This window comes from Mastigoproctus giganteus, unplaced genomic scaffold (genome assembly GCF_048544385.1).
Source record: "Mastigoproctus giganteus isolate SK-2022 unplaced genomic scaffold, ASM4854438v1 scaffold_15, whole genome shotgun sequence".
NCBI lineage: Eukaryota > Metazoa > Arthropoda > Arachnida > Uropygi > Thelyphonidae > Mastigoproctus > Mastigoproctus giganteus.
Genome location: NW_028328292.1, coordinates 6,438,257 through 6,458,122, shown reverse-complemented (window position 1 = coordinate 6,458,122; position 19,866 = coordinate 6,438,257). Strand labels below are relative to the sequence as shown.

Sequence of the window (19,866 nt, the reverse complement as noted above, 5' to 3'; positions counted from 1 at the left end):
AATGCCATATGGCAAGCATTCAGAGAAATAATCATAGATGCCACTAAGCATTTAATACCAACTAAGAGATGTTCAAGATTTAGAAAAAAACATGTCAGATGAATTGATGAACAAAGCGGCAGAGAAGAAAAATATATAATGATTATATGTGATCATTATATATGAGTAGTTGTTAAAAAAGGTTCCCTGAAATTTACTCAACAAGAAACAAGGAGCACTGTACTCATAATGACTTCATGTGTCTCCAAATGGCCAATATATAAAAACTTTGAAAATTGATCTGAATATTACAGTTATTACCCTTAATCATAATAAAAAAAATACCTGTTTCTCTGCCTCAAGCTCCATTTTTTCTTGCATTTGTCTTGCAGCATCCTCTTCCTGTTTTGCTTTTGTTCTCTGTAATTCTCGTTTTCTCTTTGTTGCTAAATAACGCTGATAAGAATCTTGGGATTGGGAATGTTCAATGGCTACTTCAAAAGCTGCAGAGGTTAAACATAACTGAATTTTAAAAAAAATTTACTAAATAAAAATTTTACTAAAATTTACTAAAAAAAAAAAAAAATTTTTACCCTAAATATGAAACTAATTTTTTAGAAAAAATAAAACAGTGAGGCTTTTCTAACAAACCACTAGCACTTAATGTACATTAAGACTCCTAAGCTGTTTTTGATCGACCCTTTTAAGAAAACATCTAAAGAGGGTAGGGTTTTTTTTTTTTTTTTGGCCCAAATCAATTTGAAGCTCAGAAGAAAACACACATACATTGATCAATCGTTTCCATGTCGTTGGTAACATTACCAGCTATGCCACACAAATATGCAGAAGAAAAAAAAAAGAGAATTATGTAAGTACTCAAATTTAAATGTGTATGCATTAATAATTATTATACAGCAAAAATTATAAATCTAAATCTATAAATTCAAATTTATAAATATAAATCTAAGTTGGTTGCATGACACGGTCATGCAGCCAACCATTTAGGAAAATGTTGTTTGTTTTCAGTGATGAAGCAATATTCCAACAGTCCAATAAAGTTAACAGACATAACTGTCGCAATGGAGATTGAAAATCCTCACTCAGTTCGTGAACATGAGTGTGATAATCCCAAGGTAAACACGTGGTGTGTACTTCAGCCAGGTGATTAGGCCATTTTTCTTCCACGAAAACACTGTGAACTCTGCAGATTACATGGATATGCTTGAATTGTATGCTGCACCTAAGCTGGAAGATATGCAGTCACATGGGTTCTATCGGCAAGATGGGGAATCACCACACTGGAGCTTGCAGTGTGTGATTTCCTCAATAAAAAAATTTCCTAACCTATAGATCAGCTGGGATAGTCTCATTCCATGGCCTCCTCTTTTTTTTCAGATATCACAGCTCTGGATTTCTTTGATGAGGCTACATAGAAGACCTGTGTATTGTAAAAAAGTTAACATCACAGATCCAATATAGTTAGGGGGAACGTTGTTGTTTTTCATTAAGGTTATTATTATATTAATAACCACTCTTATACCACGTGAAAATTAACAATATAGTTTATGAGGCTGTTTGCCAACATTACTATACATTAATATGACGTTTCGGGTATCTTACTGATACCCATCATCAGACCAAACTGCTGACAGACTCCTCTTGCCGATGCTCCCAGAAACTGAGTGTGAATACAGGCAAGAGGCCCACCAGAAGTTAATTTATAGGAGAAGGATTAGCTCCATTAGCCAATAGGATAGTGCCATGTTTTTATTCTGGATTCAGGATTCTTAGAAGCCTGAAGTGACCTTTGAAGAACTCCGATCCAGGTTAAAACTTGGCACCAGCAGCAAGGTCTGATGATAGATATCGGTAAGATCCTGAATCAGCCTGTACACCAACCCTGATGTCAAGAGTATAGGATCAAAGGTCACCCCAGGCTTCTAAGAACCCCAGATCCAGGATAAAAACTTGGCACTATCCTATTGGCTAATGGAGTTAATCCTTCTCCTATAAATTAACTTCTGGCAAGCCTCTTGCCTATATTCACACCTGGTTTCTAGGAGCATCAGCAAGAGGAGTCTGTCAGCAGCTTGGTCTGATGATGGGTATCAGTAAGATACTCGAAACGTCATATTAATGTATAGTAATATAGGCAAACAGCCTAATAAACTATATTGTTAATTTTCACATGGTATAAGAGTGGTTTTAATATAATAATAACCTTATCATCGCAGAGTTAAGACTCGACTGAACAGACAGCAACTTCCATTTCTCAAGGGATGCTTCAAAACACTTGGAATGAAATTGGCTACCGTCTTGACATTCTACATGCCACCAAAAGTGCGGTTGTGTGATAAATTCTTTGAGTTGAAGTGCACCAAACTGTTTTACAATATCTATTACAATAAAATATTAATCAAGTTTCATAATCAGGTGAATAATTTACAGATGCCCTGTAACTATGTAATTCTGTCTTAAACCTATTCTGTTTATGATAAAATATCTTCCTGCAATCCTCTTGTATTTGAACGTAAATACTTTACAGTTCTGTTTGTGCAAAATGCACAAACAGAACTGTCTTGCCTTTTATCACAAAAAACTGAATGGGGTAAAAAGTAAACCATGATGCCCATGGTTTACTTTTGTTGGAATTTTTTTTTTTATATATATATATACTACCCATTAGATGATAAATTGAAACATTAAAAAAATACTGTTCTTTTCTGTTTTCAGATTTTTTTTTTTTTTTTTTTTTGCAATTTTGTACAGGATACCATTTTGCTCCTTTCATCTAAGTCAGCAAGATGCACTGACATTTTATTCACAATGGCACTAGCACAAATTTTTACATGACCCTTGAAAATGTTAAGAGCTACAAAAAGGAAACTACTGTTTGTCCACGACTGGTTTATAATGTAAACAATAGTACAGCTATTTTAAAACTTCTAATTTCAATGCAATTAGCACATACTTCAAATTATCTCCACAATAAAAATATGTATGGGATCGTGTCTGCTTAAAATATCTCACCTGCAATCCACTGGAGTTTAGATTTGCAATCCATTCCAGAAAGTTCCAAAGTTTTATTTGGAGTGACTAGAATAAACTGTGTTCCCTTGATTCCTGATGGCTGTTGTACAACTGACTATATGAAATTTAGAAATATCACAAATATTAAAGTTCTATTACAGTAATATACATATATCAACAAAACTGATAACAGCATTATATAGAACTGCCAAGTAGGAACAAATCCCTCCATTTTTCTTTTGTCCTTTATTTCTCCATTTTTTTTTTTTTTTTTTTTTTTTTATTCTTCACACTAGCAACACAGATTAGCAATCTGACGCTCATGCAATGATTTAATTAGTTATCTCAATAAGGCATTATTAAAATTACAGTAGTAACAAAACACACGACAGCCTATGTTTTCACTGAATTTTAAGATTAATCTTAATTAAATGCATTTAATTAAGATTAATCTTAATTAAATACATTTAAAAATGCTTCAGTTGTACTGTCTGCAAGCAGAAAAAATGTTTTTAAATTTGATTATTTCTCATTAAATTTGCAAACTAACAGTTTTCAGTTTTTTTTGTGTTTTTTTTAAGAAAAAATTTAAAGTTACTCAGATCTGTCAACCTTCATAATGTCACACTCATAACTGTACTGAAACTTTTAAATATGATATTAAAATGTTTCCTGTCATCAGTTTAGTCTAAAAAAAAAAAAAAAAAAAATCACTGAACTTCTAGTCTTAGCATAAAGGCTTAACATAAACTCCATATTTTCTGGTAAAATTAAATACAGCCAAACCTCCCAAATCTGGCACCACACATTTTCTGGCTATCTTTAGAAAAATGAGAGAATTCAGCAAAATACCTCCAAGAATTGGCAAACTTATTTTTCTGTTTCTGACTGACTATTTATTAAAGAAGTACATCAGATTTGATTGTGCAGACCTCACCTAAAAGGCAGAAGTTTTTAACATGAAATCTGAACTTTGCACATCTGATAGTGAATTAATGTTTACAATAAAATTTGAAGTCTGAATTGGGTCTCAGCTTGTGAATAACTTTGTCTAATTTGAAAAGACTAATGAAACCATCTAAAAGCAATTATATTGAAAATGATAATTTTTGTTTTGCAATTTTATAGATTGGTATGCTTATTTAGTAAAGTTTATTTACTGAAGCATTATTACATTCAAATAAACATGTAAATCACTGAATGGAACTCAATTTCATCTGTCATTTGGAGCTCATTCTCCTGCCACATCTGCATTTCCCTCAATGATCCCAGTAGTGTATATTACTGGTGCTTACTGCCAACAGAGCTGGTTTTCCTTTTGCATGTGTCATGATCATGTTTCATGACCTTGTTTTATAATTCATGGCAATAACAAAATGATGTGTCAGATTTTTACCAACTTCATAAGAAGATACCTAACTCTTAATATTCATTTCTGTAAGTAGAATTGTTAAAAAATTTCAAAGGAGTATGCATCATTTTATTTTCACAGAGTTGTTTCCATGCAAAAGTAAGGCATGTTTCATTCTTGTTGCTGGAGCTGGTTATCCTGCTGCATACATTATAGCCATGTTTTGTAGAAAATTTTTGCAGTCCACTGCACTATTCAGTAACCACAAACTGATATGTCAATCTCTTACTGGCAGCATAACATATACAACCATGTTTTGCAGCAAATGTTTGCAGCCCAGTGCACTTGTCCGTAACGGCAAACTGATATGCAAATTTTTACTGATGGCATAAGGGGATGCCTGGCCTTTAACTTTTGTTCCTCTATACAGGGTATACCCTTTGGCCATTCTTAAAATTTTCCAAACAATAAGTGACTTTTACGAGAAAGTTGGGCATGCTTCATTCCTGCTGTTGTAGCTGGTTCTCCTTCAAGACATCATTGCTATGATTCATAGCAAATATTTTCAACCTACTGTGTTCATTAGTAACAGCAAAATGAGTGCAGTTAACAGTATCAAATTTTTATAAGTGGAAACCTAACTTTTAACTTTTGTTCCTCTATAAGGGGATAACCCCTTGGACAATTAGGAAGAAAAATTTAAGTGATACATGAGCCTGATATTCGAACAAGTTTTTCATAAAGTCAGTTGCATTTTCCTGTGGATGATATGCAGCACGGCCACACAAATTTTGATCAAGGACCAATAGGTAAGATAAGATGATAATAATAATAAAAAAGGGAAACAAAAAGAAACCCAACAAACAAACAAAAAAAAAAATTCACAAAATTTATTGGGTTATCACATTTTTTTTTAATATTAATAGTGGCAAATGATGCAAGAAAAAAAATTTACACTACAGTATAAAAAAAAAAAAAAACATTCAATCACCTGTCCATCCCCTCCGATAGTTTGGTTTGCCTAGTTTCTTTTAACATATTCAAACCACCCACTTCCACAAAAACAAGAAATTTGTTCTAACAATCAACTTCCCACTGGCTAAAAGCCAACTTCCACATATCTATCTAAATAAATTTAAGGCCCAGCTGGACAGGTATTTCGAATGAACGGAGGGGTGAAATGGGAGTGGTTTTTTTTCTTTTTTTATTTTTTTGGCTGATGCTGCATAAGCTTGCTTTCTTGCATCATATGCCTCTACTAATGCTATCCTATTACCATCCTTCCTCAATTTAAGAATGCCATAAGCACTGAGCTTACTCAATCCATTCAAAGCCTTAAACATTTAAACACTCAATCCACTCAATGGATTAATCAAATCACCTCGCATGTGCCTATAGTCTCTAGATGTTGCAATTTACAAAATAGAAGCGTTTCTAGGTAAGAGCACCCTTTTGTTACCTTTATCACCAATATCACTACCCCTCTCTGAACCTATTCCCACAGATCCACATCCTTCCTAAAATGAAGACTCCAGACCTGTATGCAGTACTCAAGATGCAGCCTAACCATTGTCTTATATAACAGAATAATCATCTCCTTATCCCTGCTAACAAAATTGCTGCATAGGAATTTTGTTAGCAGGGATATGTTGTTATTTCTTATTTCTTTGATACGTTGTTTTGTTATATTCATTGTATTATTTAAATTATTTTATTAATAAATATATGAAAATTATAGAAAGGTGAAATAGTAATTTTTATAAATTCATAAAAGTTGACGACCTACATATAATGGGGGTGTACTTATATTACTTTTGTCCCAGGCATAGGATTGCCTGGTGAGTGAGTATCTTCCATTCACGAACAGACAACACTGAAATATCATTCAGCATGCTGTGCTTCATGTAACTTATCTGAATTGTTGTTGTAACTGCAGTGGTAGGGATAAGTGTGCAAATGAGATAAGCCGATTTGTGTATAAGGGTAGGTGCGACAGAGAAAGTAATCAGTTGAGTTTCTGCACCAGAGAGAAGTGTATTGACTCATTATCAAGTATTTATTAAAATCCATAATTTTTAATATAATTTTAAAGTTTTTTATAATTTTTGATATAAATTTTTAAATAATATAATTTTAAAGCACTTTTTTAAATTTATTAGCTTTTGGAAAAGACAAAAAAAAAATAAATCTGCTTCTATGGATTCTGACAGTGTAATGGAGAAAATTGATGTTCGTAATGAAGTTGTTTTGTCAAATAATTCTACGAATACCAACATTAACGATAACAAGGATATTATAAATTATCAATGTGTTAGTTATGAAGCGGAACAGCAACTACCCAATTGTTGGAATAAAAAACAAGCAATTTTTTTTTTTAAAACTCATTACAAATGGCTATACATCCAAAATGGAAAATTAGGTTGTTCTGTTTGTGCTAAATATAAAAACTTAGGTGTTGAGCAAAAAAAAAACACATTGTCGTGGTTCAAAAGAATGAATGGAAATTAAGGTAGAGCCGAATGGAAAGAATAAAAATAATAGACACACATCTTTATGCAAAAAACTATCCATTCATGATGGATAGTTTTTTGCATATAAAAAATGGCACATAAAAAATTCTAAAAAACAAAAAAATCACAAATGCACCTACTTCCAAATGTCACTGACAAACTGAATGATAAAGAAATTCAAACTGCCAAAATTTTTTAATTCAGTGTAGTCTTGTAAAAAGAAAATTGGCCACTGTCTGATTTACCAGCTGAATTGGGATTACAGAGTAAAAATGGTGTTGATATAGGAGTTTCGTTGCATTCAAGATTTTCGGGCATTAGAATCACCAAACATATTTCAAAAGAAATAAAAAAGGAAATCTTTATTAAAATAATAGAAAAGAATGCCAAAATCTGCATAATAATTGTTGAAATCGACAACATTATCCAAACAAAGTGTCTTAATTCTTTACCTAAGTTTGAACTTGCTGAGCCATGTATGATTTTTATAGATTTTATTAAACTAGAACAGACAACTGCTGAATGCATACATGCCAGTGTAATTACAGCTCTAAATAGCTATGGTTTTTCCAAAAAATATTTAAAAGAAAATCTTATTGGATTTTGTTCCAATGGTGCTAGTGTAATGCTGGGGAAAAAGTCCAGTGTTTCAACCAGAGTTTTACAACAATTTCCAAACATTATTTGGCATTGCTTGGCTCATTGTTTGAAATTAACATTAGATGATTCTATAAAAAATATAAATGAAGTGAATCATTTTGAAATATTTCTAGATAAACTGTGTGCATTATATCTTCAATCTCCAAAAAACCAGTGCGATCTGAGGATGATTGCTAAAGAACTTGATGTAGAAATTATAAAGATCAGTCGTGTGTTCGGGCCACGATGGGCAGCTTGTAGCTTGCAGATGGCAACTGCAGTTTGGAGGAATTATCCCGCTTTGTGCAAACATTTTGAATCAGAAGTTAAATATTCAGGATTATTAATTCAGGAAAACCAACTTTTAAATCTCGAATTTCTTAACGGCTTAGCACTAATGATAGACATCCTGCAGGAGCTCTCTTACCTTTCAGAAGCTTTACAAAGTCGCAGCATCACTATAGTAAAAGCAGATAAATTAATTATTCAAACTATCAGTGCTATTGATAATTTGAAAAATTCTGAAGGAAATTATGAAGCTAAAATTGAGAGCATGTTGAAATCAAGAATTTGAAGGGAATCAAAATTGAAAGTAAGAATACATTTAAAAAATTACCTCGTGACAAGTTATTAAACTGCATTGTTTTATCCTTAAAGGATAGATTATTAATGCAACAGTAATTTTAAATTAAAGAAAGAAAATAATGATATAATTGACAATGAGGAATTGAAAGAAATTTTAAACGTATGCTACCCGGAAACGTGGAATATGGAAGAACTTTAGTCTATATAGCAAGAGGGTGAAAAACGAATAAGAATTTTGTTTTCTAATAAAATATGAAATAAAAATTAATGATTTTAGAGATTTTTACAGATGGTTTATCTTTAAAATTGAGTGAAATTCCCTGTCCAATTAAAAAGGCCAGAAATATCCTCGAAACCATTGCAATTAGCAGTACTGGAACTTGAGCTTTCAGCGTAATGAATAATATTGTAAAGAACATCTTTGACAATTAAACATGTTACAAATATGATGACCATAAATCTAAATGGAAAACCATTGCTTCAATTTGATCCAGATCATTATGACAAATCATTCCTCCATAATCATTGCTCAGCTATTGAGCAAAGCAGAAGATCAACAACAAATATTATAGAGAAGTGCATTCTATATGGCAGTTTTTAGAATAAATTTTTCTTGAATATTTGTGTAATAATTTTTTTCGTGTAATCTAATTTTTCGTACCTTTTTTAGAATAGTTTGTTTTTTTATGTAATATTTGTGATAGTGTGTGTATTTGTGTTATGGGAAATAGTTTATTATTTTTTTATTAGTAATATTAAAATTTTATTGTGAATAAAATGTATTTCCCTAGTTATAAACAAAAGAAGAATTTTAAAAAATTGTGTATGCCGAGCACGCAATTGTGAGAGTTAAGTGAAACTTCTTTAGAATCATTTAGTCTTCAGCAGGTTGAAGACTAAATTATAAATTTTTTTTTTCCATTAAAATTTTTTATGAAATACAGTACAAAATGACAAAAGAAATATTTTGGTTTTTAAAATCAGACTGCTAGAAGCTGAGATATAGCGATTAAAACGTATATGCAATACGTGTGCAAGTTACACAGAGGTCACACTGTAGGGGTACTGATTGCGTCGTGCGTCACTGGTGAGGAATCATTTTGTGTCGCATTTTCGTGACAATTTTTTGTCAATCCACGGATGCAAGTTACTCCCATGTGAAAACTTGCCTGGGGCACGCCTAAAGAATTTTCACTTCAAAGGTCGGCAAAACTGCGTGCGAGCCCAATGTTAAAATATTCACAGCTCGCAACTGAGCATTTCCCAAACTGGGGTGGTATGTGAAACAGATCCTCTGGAACTGGTCAAATTATTCATTCTATGTATGGCAAATTGATGATAAAGTTATTATTATATATTTATGTAAAAATAAGAATAAAGTTAAGTTGTTTTAAACATAAATCTTTGAATTTTCTTTTCAGAAAACCAAGTGTTCATACACACACACACACAAATATAATTTTAATTTTATTTTAGTCTTATACAAGAAGCAACATACAGAGGAATATGCAATTATGCTGCCCCATTACTAATTTTTTTATTTATTTTCATACATTAATTATATGTATGTGGATCCACAAACTTTTTTTTGATTTTTGAAAGGGTCCATAGAGCTCAGTAGTTTCAGAACCACTGCTTTAAAAGATTACATTTTCTTTTAACAATTTTAAAACATCACTGTTCTTTTTTTCTTCTCTTGAACATATTTTATTGCATTTTTAAATAAATTCATATTCCTTCATTCAAGAATTTTTTCTTTTAACTGAAAATTGATTAACTCGTTCAATTTACTGGAAACAAAAAGAACAAAAACTTCAAGCTAAAAACCTGATGGTTAGGTGGGCGTAAAAATGAAAGTCTGTGGGTTCAATTAACACTTAGCAGCATAAACTGAACTTGCCATAGTGTTTGGCAGTAATGCACATTTCGATTTTACCAAAAATTAACTCATACCTGCATGTTGAAATTAAGCAGTTCTAACAACCTAAAAATCCGAGCTTTTTTTGTTATGCATTATTTATTTTGGTATAAACAGCTTCCAGGGTTAATCATTTTCATAAACAGAGACTAAATTATGCACACATACAATAAAAAAAATAAAATAAAAATAAAAAAACAGATTTCATTCTACACAACCAAAGTAAAATTTTGCAACTATAATCAAACATTTTTTCAGCCATACTCAGATGCTGGCATTTGCTGTCTAAAGTGATCTCAAGCTGATCACCAACTCACATAGAATAGTTAGCAAGAGCAGTTTAGACTTCATTACAAAATTTACTGAAAACAATAATACAAAAAAAAAAAAAAAAGAACTATCACTTTTTTTTTTTTTTTTTTTTATTTCTCTAGTAGGTATGTACAACATAAACAAAATAATGCTTATTTTTAAGTACTAACATACAGCTTGTATATATCAAAGTGTATAACTAGTAAGGTAGCAAAAACAAAACTTAGCAATCTTGCTATCATATGAGAAACATTTATTAATTTCTCTTATTGATTAAATTAATGCAGTAACCATGTACAGGAACTCCCCGACTTAGTAAGGGTTGCGTTCTGCGGAATGCTATGTAAGTCGGAGAATTTCCCTCATGCTTGTGCAGTACTCCCAAATGTGCTCGCTGAATTGATTGAATCAAAAAAGAAATGTTTGACGAACATGTAAATAGAATTATTTATTATATTTATTCAATTTTTTTATCTCATGCGCAGGAAAAATTACAAAAGCGTGCAATTTAAAAAATTTCAAAATTACAAGAAAAGAGAGGAGACAGGCATAATGTCAGTAAGTTTTACCTCTCAAGCATCGTTGTCAGAATCGACGTCTTCAGCTGATAAGTATGCCGCTGCAGAGGTTGAAGGCAGTGGAGATTTAGAAGGGGTCGGCCGCTCAACCTTATGAAAGAACATATTAATGGATGACTGGACGGTGGCTCTTTTCATTTCATCGTAGATTTCTTTGTAGCAAGCAAGCATATCATTCACCCCTCTGTTAACTTTTAAGAATCATTTGCTGTCAGGATCCATCTTCTCAAACCTCACCATTGCCAATGCAATTTCACGAAATACCATTGCAATCTCTCTGGCGATGAAGCATCTCGGCTGCTCGTTTGGTTCATCTTGAGCTTCGTCAGCATTTTCTTCTTTCATTATTGCTGCCTGCAAGTCAATATGTTATTCGTTAGATAATTCCTTCTCTTCTTCCTCTATTAACACCCCTATGTCTTTGGCATCAACCTCTAACTGAGGAGGTTGATGCCAAAAGTCTCTCAACGTAAAATTTTTCTCATCGTTTACTGCAGATAATGCCTGAGCAAATGTTGTGCATAAATAGTATGCTTTTAAATTCGAAATAACACCCTGATCCATAGGGTGGATGAGTGAAGTCATGTTTGGCAGTAGAAATATGACTCTCACGTTTGAATTGAAATCATCTAGATGCATAGGATATCCAGGAACATTATCTGATAGAAGCAAAATCGTGAAAGAAATGTTGTTGTCTTTATAATATTTTTCAACCTCAGGAATGAAGAAGCATTTAAACTAATCCTCAAAGAGAGATATTGTTATCCATGCTCTCTGGGTCAATCAGAAATGCATGGGTAGGGTGGCTTTATTGATGCCCTTAAATGCACAAGAATTTCCAGAATGTACACAAGCAGTGGTTTTAATCTGTAATCGCCCGCTGCATTAGCCCCAAGCAAGAGCATGGCCCTATATTTTGACGCCTTGAAACCTAGCATTGTCTTTTCCTCTTTGGCAATGTATTTTCGATCCAGCATTTTTTTTTTTTTTTTTTTCAATACAGAGTAGTCTTGTCAACTTTAAAAATTTGCTGCGTTGAATAGCTACCCTCGTCGATAATTTTTTCCAACACATCACAAAATTTCTCTGCAGCTGCAGAATTGGCACTGGTGACTTCACTGCATACTTTAACATTGTGGAAACCAGCGGATGATTGAACCTATTAAACCACCCACGAACTTGGGTTGGGGTTCTTCTCCATACTTATTCCTAATATCTTTATAAATACTTGTTGCTTTTGCTTGAATGGTCATTAGACTCAGAGGCACTCGCTTCTGAATCTGATTTTCCATCCATATTATTAACAGCTGTTCCATCTTCAATATAGCACATGAACACTGTTTTGTGATCACTGTTGATCTTAAGTGCATTGATCCTTTGATATGTTCTTTTATATGCACACTGTCCTATAAAATAGTATTCACTGTTGAAGCAGTAAGACCTAATTCCCTTGCAATAGATGACCAACTTTGTCCTGCTTCATACTTCTTAATCATTTATCTTCATTTCTAAATCACTTTTATTTCATTTCCTGTCACTACCACCACTTGCAGTTTTCATTGGTCACTTTCCCTTCATCATTGTAATATGTAAATAGGAATGAAGAGAAGTTTCTGAAAATTTGTTTTTTATATTAATTGAAGATTTCAATGAAGGGGAACACATTTCACCATAATAGCCTAAAAACTCACACAACTGCAGTTATCAGTATTATCACAAATGCAATAAGATCAAGTTTACTACCCGTTTATAATGCACTAACAAAAAAAACACAATAAATCGGAAAGTGCAAATTGTTTTTGTTTTTTGGTTGTGACCTCCAGAAACGTGCTTTAGAAAAATATCACAAAGGCATTCAAAATTGATTCTTACAACGGGAACATATGATAATGATGAAAGGGTAGTGCGATTTCCATTATAAATATGACCTTTTAGAGAAATAAATAGCTTAGTAATATAGCAAAATTTAACTTCCAAGGACTTGGAACGAATTACAAAAAGAAAGAAAGAAAGAAAAAAAAAAAAAAAAAAAACCCAGTGTTATTGGGTTCACATTACGATATTTTCACGATACCTCCATTTATTCCTACAGGATGCAGAATACGTTTCCACGAATTTTTTTTAAGTTTGCACCGGCCAGCAAAAAACTTATGTAAAGTCAAATTTCCATAAGTCAAGTATTACGTAAGTCAGGGAGTTCCTGTACTCATGAATATATGCTGGAAAACTAAAAGACTATTAATATTTAAATGAGAATTACAAAAATTCTAAACAGTATTCCTACAGTGGTGGTGCCCCCAATTGTCAGGCATCTGACAAGTGGCAACTTCCTTTTTAATTTCTAGAAAATAAATTTGCTTTTTTTGAATTCTGCTTGGAGTATACTAATATTTCATCTTTTCTTAATGAATTGCAATGCTTGTTGCATGCAGTTTTTCATTTTTAATAAAAAAATTAAATATTTAAATAATGTGCTTTTAAACTCTTTATTTTCAAAAAAACAAACATTAATCTGCTGATAATTAAAAAAAATTATATGTAAAATATAAACAGCAAACTATTAGTCTCTTCCATTTTCTAGGTAAAAAACCACTGTGGAAAATTCAAATATGTGCATAAATAGCAGTAAAAAAATTATTAAAACTTAAAAAACAAAAAAAAACAAATTTTAACATGCACATACAAATTGTGTGTGACAATTATTCACTTCCATTTTCAATATTTTTTTCAAAATTTATTTCAAATTTGGCAGTTGTGAAGCATGGGAAATTTGAGTATGCTCTATGACAGTGCTTCACAACCTGTTTTGGGCCATGGCATACTTGGGAACTTATTTTTGTATGCCACATAAAGATGTGGCGCCACATAAAAACTGGAGCAGATTTTTGGTTGTCCATAAGGACTTTGTGAAAAAATGTATTACATTTGCATTATAGTATATGTAATTATGATAAGAAAAGTAAAATATAAATATTACGGAAGAATTAAATATTTAATACTAAATTCATACAAAACTCAAAATAAAATCTTTTCAAATTTTTTAATGAAAAATTTCAGCTTGCTTCTGTGAATATAACATTTTTATATCACGTTTTATTCTTGAAATGGCTACGCATAACTCCTGATCCAGATTTTTTAATGATGATCTTTTCGAATTCTTGATAGTCACCATCAACTAGAAACTTTGTTCGCACAAATAGGTGGTAGTAAATGGAAGAAAAGTGTCAATTACTTTTTCTCCGATTGAAGGAAATTCCTTTCTCGCCATTAACCAAAATTCGGATAACTCGATTTCTTTAATTTGTACTTGAAGGGTACGATCATTTCTTAAATCTAACAGCTCTTCTTTCTCTTTCATCGATAAACATAATGCTGGAATTTCTAGGGATAATGCGAATGGATTTCGAATCCAATGAAATTTTTTTACATCAAGTATTTCAAAATAGTGATGAAGTTTTTCCTCAAGTAAACACAGATGTTGCTCTACTAATCCCAGTAATTCTGCTTTAAGATTTAAATTATAACACCAATTAACACATTGACTGCCAAGCTAGTTTAAGAAAAAAATTCCCCCAGGGCCAAAAAATATTTAGTAAATAATTTGATTAGTAATTCTAAAATAAATATTGTAATGTCAGTGTTTTGTTTTTTCACTTAAAATATCAAAAAAAAAAAGTCTTTTTTTTTTGTGTCGCATATATGTGGCCGACATGGCCCAGTAGCTTACTTTATTTCTTGAGAAGCCATGTCGGCCACGTATGTAACGTATGCTATTACGGAACACATATGAAGGTCGTACATGATTAGTTTATTGCACGCACTGCAATAAACTAGCCACAATAAAATAAACTCACAAATGTCGCAATAAGTTTGTTAGTACAGTATTGTTAAAGATTTTGTCAAAACAAGTTCATAGTGCACTGTATTATCCATTATATTGTGTTGTGAGTTTCAAGTTTGTACAAGTGTGTTGTAAAAAAAAAAAAAAAAAATCCTCTAAAAAGTAATGACTAAATGAAAATTACTACAAGAGGAACTGAGAGTAATTGCTGAAAATCTTAGTAGTAGTTCTGAAGATGAAAAAGAAGATTTTGACTCCGATGATTCGGTAAAAGATCCTGACTCAGATATTTCTTCAAATGAAGGCCATACCGAAATATCGGAAAATATTGAAGAAGTGCTTCACAACTGGATGACAGAAGAAAACACTGATGAGCAATTTGAAAAGACCAAAGAACCTGAGATTGAAGCAACTGAAACAAATGAAGTTATTGAATAGACTGAATACAAAGGATGCCAAAAAAGATTTTATTTCACAGGTGAATCGGAATGGCAAATAGACGTATCAAGAAATATTACTTATCTTGAGGCGTTTTCATTATTTTTTTATGAAAAAGCCATAAATCTTATTGTAACAGAAAACCGGATAAGCCAAACAGAAAATTCAGAGTACCCGAGCTTCGCAGCAGAGTCATCTAAAAAAGTATGTTCCAACAACTACTGATGAGATAAGAAAGCTTTTCAGGCTTCTTATGTGGATGGAACTAGTAAGGTTGGGCAGTATTGCATCTTACTGGTCAACCAAACCTATCTATAAAAATAACTTAGTAACAAAAATTGTCTCACAACAGATTTGAATTGTTGTTACACCCCATTCACTTTTCAGACGATGAAACTGCCATTCCAGGGGACAGACTCAGTAAGATACAACACCTGATAGATGTTCTGCAGCTTAAATATCAGAAAATATTTTCCCCAACCAAGATTATGTCATTGATGAAACTCTTGTTCCTTGGAGGGGCAGGCTGATATTCTGACAATATATACCAAATAAAGCACACAGATATGGAATCAAGCTGTTCACGTTATGTTCCACTGAAGGATATACCTGGTTGAGTAAAATTTATTCGAGTAAATCTGAAAATTATAGAAAATCCATAGGTTTAGCTGCAAAGAATTAATGCAAGGACTTCTAAATGAAGGCTGCACCTTGTATGTAGACAATTTTTATATGAGCTACCATTTGCCGTTATCATTTCTTCATAAAAAAAACAAAAAAAAACTCATGTTGTTGGTATGTTACGAGTGAGTAAAAAATTTATGCCAAAAGAAGTCGTGTGCGCAAAGCTAAATAGAGGAGAGATGATCGCCAAGGAACAAAAAAATTGAATTATTGTTCTAAAGTGGCAAGATGCTCGAAATGTGAGACTACTAACAACAAAGCATGCCCCAGAAATGGTTGATGGACCCTCCGCAAGTAAAGGAAGACGAAAAGAAGCCAAACAAAAACCACTTCCTATTCTAGCATATAATAAGGGAAAAGCAGGCATTGATCTGTCGGACCAAATGGGTTCATATGCCACAACGCTAAGAAAGTAGATAAAGTCGTACCGCAAATTAGCGATAGAATATATACTTGGTATATAACTTGTCAATGTGCATGTGGTGTACAAGAGAGGCACACGAAAAAATATAAAGATAAGAAGCTTTCGGGAAGAGAGAGTTACCAATTTACTAAATATAGAACGGAAAGAGAAACGTGAAAAGCCAAAAATGTAGCAATACTCATATACTATCTACAAAATTCAATGCAAACAACAAGAAAGTTAGAAGGATGTGTGTTTTTTTGTTACGCAAAATTGAAAGCCTGAAGGAAGATCAGTTGCTAGCAGAAAGGGGGAAAGAGTTTTTATGTATTGCACAGACTGTATTCATCAGCCTTTCATATGCTTAGAGTGTTCTGGACAACACCATAAATGTACAAAATTTTGTAATCGTATAAATAAAGAATTTTTAAATGATCAGCAGTTACTCACTTATTTTTTCTCATAGTGCCGTGCAAATTTCATCACATGTATCAATGGAGGCCACACTTTTCAAAAATAATGTAAATTTCCAACAATCGTCAGCGCTATACAGCCGAAGCAGCACCCACGGAAACAGAGGGTGTCGGCAATATAGGTCCAACACGGTGCCTGAAAAACGTAATGGCATTGGACATACGGCCAATGCGGCAGTCAACAGATTAAACGTCATTAGTCATCTGTTTTTAACCTCATTTTTCCAAAGTTGAATTATTTCTTTGAATCCATAAACTTTATCTGTACACAGTAGGTTTTCGTGTGATCCTTGCAATTTTCAATTTGGCTCATTCAGGTGCACAAAAATATCAGTTAAGTAAGCTAGTTTTTGGAGGCCAATAACTATCCTTCATTAAATCAGAAAAGTAAGATTTATTCACAAAAAAAAAAAATTTCACCTGTTTTAGCATTAGCAGAGGCATATGATGCAAGAAAGCAAGCTTCATGCAGCATCAGCCAAAAAAAAAAAAAAAAAAAAACCCACTCCCATTTCACCCTTCCGTTCATTCGAAATACCAGTCCAGCTGAGCCTTAAATTTATTTAGGCTATCAACTTCCACAACAAGGGTTGGAAGCCTGTTCCACCAACCAACTACCCACTGGCTAAAGGCAAATTTCCACACCTGTATCCTACATTTGTCTTTCCTCAATTTGAATTTATGCCCTCTCAGGTGATTATTCTGAGCTCTTGCTCAGAATAATCCATCAGCATTGAGCATGCTCAAACCATTCAAGGTTTTATACACCTCTATCAGATCACCTCGCCGGTGCCTAGTCTCCAGACACTGTAATTTGCAAAACTTAAGCCTTTCTTCGTAAGAGCAACCCTTTGTTCCATTCACTAATCTTGTTGCCCTTCTCTGTACTCGTTCCAGCATCTCTACATCCTTCTTGAAATGAGGCCTCCAGACCTGTATACAGTACTCAAGGTGTGGCCAGCCCATTGCCTTATACAAGGGAATAAAAAAGGTAAACTGCAGCCATTATCAACCCACTGCAGGATGGAAGCCTCCTCAACAATTCATGCTGAGGGATATGGACCATAATCTACCACGCTATCCAGTGCGTGTTGGCAGATCAACCGTATTTAGCAGTCAGGAGCTTGAACCCCGGTCTACTCAAAGAGCGTGTGCTACTGCACTCCCGCTCCTGACCACTCGGCTACAGAGGCCAGGGAATAATCACCTCCTTATCCCTGCTAGAAAAATTCCTGTATATCATTGACAAGACACCATGAGCTACTCTTGCAACCCGTCTGCACTGCTCAGAAAACTTCATATCTGCCTGCAGGTCCTTTTACCCCCAGGTCCTTTTCATTCTCTACCACTGTCAGTGTAGTACCACAGAGTTGATATGTTGTTCTGAGGTTACTGTTTCCCATATGTAGTACTTTGAATTTGTCAATGTTAAACTTCATTTGCCACCTCTCAGCCCATCTGCTCAATCTTTCCAGATCCTGATGCAGCAGCAGCATACTGTCAGTAGTGTCCTTAGCAACCCTGCCAACCTTTGTATCGTTCTGCAAACTTGGATATTAAGCTTGATATACCATCATCAATATCATTTATAAATACAGAAAATAACAATTGACCCAACATTGAACCCTGTGGGACTCCACTAATAACATTAGTCCACGACGAGCAATGCCCATTGATTACCACTCTCTTCTCCCGCTCAACCATCCCTTTATCCATAGCAGCAATTTGCCTCCAATGCCACACTGCTCCAATTTGTGCAGCAATCTTCCATGTGCAGCAGTATCAAAAGCCTTTCTAAGATCCAAGTATATAATATCAAAGTTATTCCCTGCATCCAGTTCTTTTGTGACTGCATCATAGTATCCAATCAAATTGGTCAGGCAAGACTTCCCCTTAACAAAACCATGCTCTGTCTGAGCTATAACTGAACTCTTGTCTAGATGATCCTGCAGTGCTTCTTTAACCAGTGCCTCCATTAATTTTCCTGGAACAGAAATTAAACTCATAGGTCTATAATTACTTGTGTCAGCCTTTGATCCTCCACTGTGAATTGGGGTCACATTTGCACATCTCCAGTCTATGGGTACTTCCCCTGAGTCCAAAGAAGCTCTCATAATTATGGCTAAGGGTTCGCTTACTTCCTTTGCTGCCTCCGTTAATATAACTGGATAGATCCCATCCACCCTGTGCGCCTTTTTTAAGTTTATCCTCAACAATTTCTCCTCCACTTTCCTCTCAGTTATTACAAAATCATCTAGCTCACTGCCAGAGTTTACTTCACCTCTGGCATTCCCCTTCCTGAATAACTCCTCATGTGTGAATGTAGATGCAAAATACTCTTTTAGTTTGTTAGCCACCTGAGCAGGATCCTCACCTATTGATCCATTAATATCCAGTGGACCAATCTGATTCATCCCTTTCCTTCTAGAGTTTACATAGGTAAAGAACTCTTTTTCTTTGCATCCTCTGCCAAGGATTTCTCGTAATCTGCCTTTGCCTGCCTAATCTCCTTTGTGACTTGGTTACAGACCAGCTTATATCTATCATAGGCTTCCATGTCACCCATTAATTTATATGTATCCCATGCATTTTTCTTCTCTGCCATATGTCTCATTAGTTCATCTGACATCCATTTAGGCCTAAACTTTGAACAATATTTCTTAGTTGGTATGTAAAGCCTAGTAGATTCCAAGATAAATTCTTTGAATGCTTCCCATTTTGAATTTGCTGTTGGTAACATCATCAGTTGGTCCCACTGTATAGAATTTAAATACTGTCTCAGACCACTGTAGTCGCCTTTAAGAAAGCAAAAACCCTTCCCTTTTCCCCTGATGATAGCTCCCTCTTTGAGTAAATCGCACTTCAGCACAATGTGATCACTGCCACCTAGTGGTTCTTTTATCTGCAGATTCTTAATGCATAAAGAATCACTACTGATAATCAGATCAAGAGTATTACTCCCTCTAGTTGCCTCCCGAACATGCTGATGTAGAAAACAATCATCCAATAAATCCACAAAAGCCTTTCTAGTGTATGAGTGAACAACCCACAAATTCCAGTCAATATCTGGGAAATTAAAATCCCCCATTATAAGACTCTCTGATTTACTGACCCACTCTATTTCC

General features: G+C 33.7%; 1 protein-coding gene across 1 annotated transcript in view; it reads right to left on the bottom strand.

Annotated features, from left to right (window-relative positions):
• The window catches only part of LOC150074927 (switch-associated protein 70-like), a 92,585-nt gene that overhangs the window by 33,503 nt on the left and 39,216 nt on the right, over window positions 1–19,866 (bottom strand). Inside the window, exons 4-5 of the mRNA XM_090389340.1 lie at window positions 3,010–3,124; window positions 325–482 (exon numbers count right to left, since the gene is read on the bottom strand). Coding sequence (XP_090245466.1) covers window positions 325–482; window positions 3,010–3,124 — 273 coding nt within the window. The remainder of the gene's footprint in view (window positions 1–324; window positions 483–3,009; window positions 3,125–19,866) is intronic.